Source organism: Mizuhopecten yessoensis, unplaced genomic scaffold (genome assembly GCF_002113885.1).
Source record: "Mizuhopecten yessoensis strain PY_sf001 unplaced genomic scaffold, ASM211388v2 scaffold9767, whole genome shotgun sequence".
NCBI classification, from domain to species: Eukaryota; Metazoa; Mollusca; class Bivalvia; order Pectinida; family Pectinidae; genus Mizuhopecten; species Mizuhopecten yessoensis.
In genome coordinates this window covers 134,604-140,430 of record NW_018408212.1, presented here as the reverse complement: position 1 = coordinate 140,430, position 5,827 = coordinate 134,604, and the positions used below count along the sequence as shown (strand labels likewise).

The following is a 5,827-nucleotide window of genomic DNA, read 5'->3' as shown; positions in this document are numbered from 1 at the left end:
AACGTTTGTTGCAGTCAAATATAGCTGGAATAGAATCAAATGGAATGCTTGACAGTCTAAATGACTTTAAAAATAGGACGACCTCAAATATAAATTGGTTTTGGAAATAAGAGTAGCATATCTTTATTAAAAACAAAAATAAGCTGCCACTTATTTTTCGTTTTTAGGGTATTCATTTTAATGGTATGGGGAAAATAATTAATTGGATAGTGCTTAGATAGTACTTATTTATTTCATAAAAGGAGAGCTCATGATGGTGTAATTAATCATAAGCATATTATTTTCCCAGGGTTTGCTGGCTTTGGAAGGGGAGCTAACTCCCATCCTTGTGCAGATGGTGAAGAGTGCTAATACTAATGGACTCCTGGATAAACAGGGTGAAACTTCCAAGTACCAGCACATGTAAGTTGTACCAGCACCAGCACATGTAAGTTGTACCAGCATCAGCACATGTAAGTTGTACCAGCACCAGCACATGTAAGTTGTACCAGCACCAGCACATGTAAGTAGTACCAGTACCAGCACATGTAAGTTGTACCAGTACCAGCACATGTAAGTTGTACCAGTACCAGCACATGTAAGTTGTACCAGGAGCTGTAATGGTGCTAGTCCCTGCAGGTAGGGCGTAATCATTGTACCTGCTGCCCCCATTGCATTCTCATAAGAGGCGACTAAATTTGGGATATTATCTTTTCTCTTCTTTCTAAACAAATTTCTTCTTCCTAATGTCTCCCTTGACAATGCCTCACTTTTGGCCTTTAGTTGAGTGTTCGCCCCTGTGAGGAAGGCTTTGGGTTCTGTCCCCTGGTCGAGACATACCAGAGTCTGTAAAAATGGTAGTTTCTACTCCTGCTTAATGCTCAGCAATTTAGGAGTGGGACGACTGGTTCGCCCGTTGTCAGTATAATGTGACCGGGTGGGGTGTCCTGCTGGGTGTCTTCGGCAGTATGTTTCAGTGAGGTAGCACTATAAAGTCGGCATCAGTTCCGCGCTATCACAGGGAGACAAACACGAACATATCCCAGCCTCCCAAAACACACATGCATGCATCTTGCACACAGGGGAGGCCGTCCTTAAATGACCATAGCTGTTGATTAATAGAATCTATCGCTACTGGTTGTTGAAGATAGAGAAATCTCAACCCGAGGACTAAGATTTTTTGTCCAGAACGAGGCTTGCCAGGGGTTGAGATTTCTCTATCTTACACAACCAGTAGCGATTGATTATTTTTCTCCCATATCTAACAGTATTTTAATGTGAAATAAAGGTAACCATGGACCCAAAACACATACAGGCAATTTGTTGATGGATTGTTGACGTGACGTCATTGTATTGTTGAAGTGACGTCATGCCATTGTTATGAATAGGGGAATCCCCCCGTCTCAACCCTAGGGCGGAGACAGATAAATCTAGCACCGGCAAAACGGGAGATAAATCTGTCAGGTGTGGGAGAAAGGACGTTAAACAATACTAAACCATAATCATAGCATTTATCAAAAGATAAGGTAAACTAAATCCATATAGAAACCAGTGCTATGAAAGAGTTTTGGCCACGTTGTGGAATAGCTTACCATATGATACCAGATAGTCAACAGCTCTGGCTATAAATTCAAGAAGGATGTAAAGACCCATCTTTTGTATGTCCGCATTTAAGACTCTTTTCGTAGACGTCACAAACACACCATTCTATATCTATTTATTTATATACATGTACATGTGTTGATAAATTTTGGGTATTCCCTTCCCTGTTGTCTAGTATACTGGACAAGGTTTTGGGTACTCCCTTCCCTGTTGTCTAGTTTATATACTGGACAAGGTTTTAGGTACTTCCTTCCCTGTTGTCTAGTATACTGGACAAGGTTTTGGGTACTCCCTTCCCTGTTGTCTAGTATACTGGACAATGTTTTGGGTACTCCCTTCCCTGTTGTCTAGTATATACACTGGACAAGGTTTTAGGTACTTCCTTCCCTGTTGTCTAGTATACTGGACAAGGTTTTGGGTACTCCCTTCCCTATTGTCTAGTATACTGGACAAGGTTTTGGGTACTTCCTTCCCTGTTGTCTAGTATACTGGACAAAGTTTTGAGTACTCCCTTCCCTGTTGTCTAGTATACTCGACAAGGTTTTGGGTACTACTTTCCCTGTTGTCTAGTATACTGGACAAGGTTTTTGGTACTCCCTTCCCTGTTGTCTAGTATACTGGACAAGGTTTTGGGTACCCCCTTCCCTGTTGTCTAGTATACTGGACAAGGTTTTGGGTACTCCCTTCCCTGTTGTCTTGTATACTGGACAATGTTTTGGGTACTACCTTCCCTATTGTCTAGTATACTGGACAAGGATTTGGGTACTCTCTTCCCTGTTTTCTAGTATACTGGACAAGGTTTTGGTACTCTTTTCCCTGTTGTCTAGTTTACTTGTCAAAGTTTTGGGTAATCCCTCCCTATTGTTATTCCGTCTTTGCGTATTGCAGAGTTATCTTCTCTTGGCAGCAGCTATTGATTGTTACGTCACTTGTTTGTGAGAATAACGTCATCAATTTTTGAGAAAATGACGTAATTTTCTCACACAGACCAATGACGTAACAATCAATACCTGCTCCTAAGAGAAGATAACTCTGCAGTACGCAAAGACGGAATAGTGTACTGTATGAGGTATTTGAACTGAGTCGAGAAGATAGGATATGTGTCAATTTCTTTATGCTTAAATTGTGTGATCACAGAGTCAAAGAGCGGCTGCTGACCATGCTAAACGTGGACGAGGAGTTTGATGAAGCGGATTATGAGAAGGTAGGTTCACGTGCTGAAATAAGATACAGTTTGCCTAATAGCTGTATACATAAATATAACCTGTCAAATTATAACTATATATATAATCCAGAAATTTGTATAAAAATACGTCACCTGGGTGTGTATGTACATTTCTGTGTAATTAAGTAATCTAACGATGGTACAATAGATTATGTTACATAAGTTGATATACTAAGTGAGGGGCTGTATGACCGAGTAACAATAGATTATGTTACATAAGTTGATATACGAAGCGAGGGGCTGCGATGGCCGAGTAACAAAAGATTATGTTACATAAGTTGATATACTAAGTCAGGGGCTGTATGGCCGAGTAACAATAGATTATATTACATAAGTTGATATACTAAGGGAGGGGCTGTATGGCTGAGTAACAATAGATTATGTTACATAAGTTGATATACTAAGTCAGGGGCTGTATGGCCGAGTAACAATAGATTATATTACATAAGTTGATATACTAAGTGAGGGGCTGTATGGCCGAGTAACAATAGATTATGTTACATCAGTTGATATACTAAGTGAGGGGCTGTATGGCTGAGTAACAATAGATTATGTTATATAAGTTGATATACTAAGTGAGGGGCTGTATGGCCGAGTAACAATAGATTATGTTATATAAGTTGCTATACTAAGTGATGGGCTGTATGGCCGAGTAGTTAGTGTCTCTACTGTCTGTGATCACTAGCCCTCCACCGCTGAGTTGCAGGTTCAAAGTCACGAGGGGCAGTCGCCAGGTACTGGCTGCAGGTCGGTAGTTTTTCTCCAGGTTCTCTAGCTTACCTCCACCATCAAAACCTGGCATACCGTTAAATGACCTTAGCTGTTGATAGGACAGTATACCCTATACAACCAACCAACCATAGCTGTTAAAATATAAATATAAGTTAGTAAATCACCATCAAACCACCAAAACCTGGCACTTCCTTCAATGATCCTAGCTAGGTCGTAGAAACACAAACCACACAAAAACACAAAGCGTATTCACTGAATTACATGACAATTATGTGATCAAATGTGATATATAACTAAAGGCAGTACTTCAGCCAATGCACACTGAGGGAAAACCTGAAACAAATGACGAATTATGAACATTGTGATTGTCAGCTGGCCCCGACACGAACCGATTCCTTGTGCCGTGCTCTGAAGTTCATCTCCAACCCGCAGAAAATGTGTCACAGCATCCATGATATGGTCAAGGAACTGACAGCTCAAATACGCAGACTCAAGATGGAGCAACGTCACCGAGGTAGGTCACGGAAAAGGTCACAGACAAGGTCACGGCCAAAGTCAGGTACTCATAAAGGGGAAGGTCAAGGTCAGTGTTATGGCAAAAGGGTTGGCTTTGAAAGGTCCTAACATTGATGAAAATACCATAAAAGCACCTAGATTTAACAAAAAATGTCTTGATCAAATTAAACCTTGATTTTGAGTAAATGATCATTAAAATATGATTGTATTTTAATTTTAGTAGTTTGAGGTGTTATACTGATCAAATTGAATTAACCCTTTCACCACTGTAGACCATAATAGACTCATCCATATGAATATATGGTAGAGTCTACTCAAGTTACCTAGGGGTGAAAGGATTACGAGAATACAAGGATATGAAATACTGTATAACATGAAATGTTGGTTGTGTATAAACATTCGTGGTTTTCGTGGTTGCTATTGAACCACGAATATAAATACAGCTAGTTTGAATGATACACTTGTCTACTGTTTGTCGTATAGGATATCCATCCATGAGAATTGTACCACCAAACGATCTAAATGGCTTTAAACCACCAATGAAAATACCCACGAACATTTCGTGTTGTGCAGTACATGTTACAAATTATTTCCTGGATTATCAGACCACCAACCAGTGTTAGGTTTTAGGATTGTTTGGTTCTATATGGTGAATTCAGAGACCTCCAGGTTACACATCAAGACCTCTGTTATTCGAGAATTATTTGCAAATGGTGGGAGACGTTGGGACTTAATTTGACTAGAAAGACCATTAACAGGCCATAAAAAGCCTTGAATTTCATGGTAATTCTGTACAAACTCTGTAGAAATAGAAACCATGATATTATCGGCCCCGTTCGTGATTTACATACAGTTATGGCTGCAATTGTCTAATATTTTGCAGAACTGAAGCTATACAATGGAGAATCTTGGGAGCTGTTGATTCGCCGCTGGGCAAAGCTAGAGAAAGATTTTAAAATGAAGGATGGCCGTTTTGACATCAGTAAAATACCAGATATATATGATTGTATTAAATTCGACTTACAACACAATCAGTCCACCTTAAAGATCAAGAACGCTGAGGATCTCTTCAAGTGTTCCCGGGCCATGGCAGACATAGTTATACCACAGGTAGTGTAGCTGACATAGTTATACCACAGGTAGTATAGGTGACATAGTTATACCACAGGTAATGTAGCTGACATAGTTATAACACAGGTAGTGTAGCTGACATAGTTATACCACAGGTAGTGTAGCTGACATAGTTATACCACAGGCATATAGTTATGCAATTCTTATACAATACCATTTGCATAAGTGGCAAATAGCCTATGACATAATGAAGTTTATGTTAATGTTCAAGATTCCAATATATAATTTCCAATGCGGGACTAGGTAATAGTACCTGTAAGGAAAATGAAGAGTAAAAAAGGAAAAGAAATCATCTTTTGTAGATCTGTTATAGATTCTTAGATGGTGGGCACCAAGATCCTTCTAGGATCAATTGTCACTACATATATATGACTGTATATGGTATCAGCATGACAGGAGAATAACAGTATTATATTTGACAGGAGTATGATATCAGTATAATATTTTACTGGAGTATGATAACAGTTTTATATTTTACTGGATTATGATATCAGTATTGTATTTTACTGGAGTATGATATCAGTATTATATTTTACAGGAGTATGATAACAGTATTATATTTGACAGGAGTATATTATCAGTATTACATTTTACTGGAGTATGATAACAGTATTATATTTGACAAGAGTATGATATCAGTAT

The 5,827-nt window shown here is 39.0% G+C and overlaps 1 protein-coding gene across 1 annotated transcript in view; it reads left to right on the top strand.

The window, feature by feature from the left end:
- The first annotated feature begins 285 nt into the window (after positions 1-285).
- Positions 286-5,827, top strand: part of LOC110458782 — a 70,859-nt gene continuing 65,317 nt past the window's right edge. The window contains exons 1-4 of the mRNA XM_021510690.1: positions 286-402; positions 2,719-2,785; positions 3,911-4,052; positions 4,938-5,164. Coding sequence (XP_021366365.1) covers positions 335-402; positions 2,719-2,785; positions 3,911-4,052; positions 4,938-5,164 — 504 coding nt within the window. The 5' untranslated portion in view covers positions 286-334. The remainder of the gene's footprint in view (positions 403-2,718; positions 2,786-3,910; positions 4,053-4,937; positions 5,165-5,827) is intronic.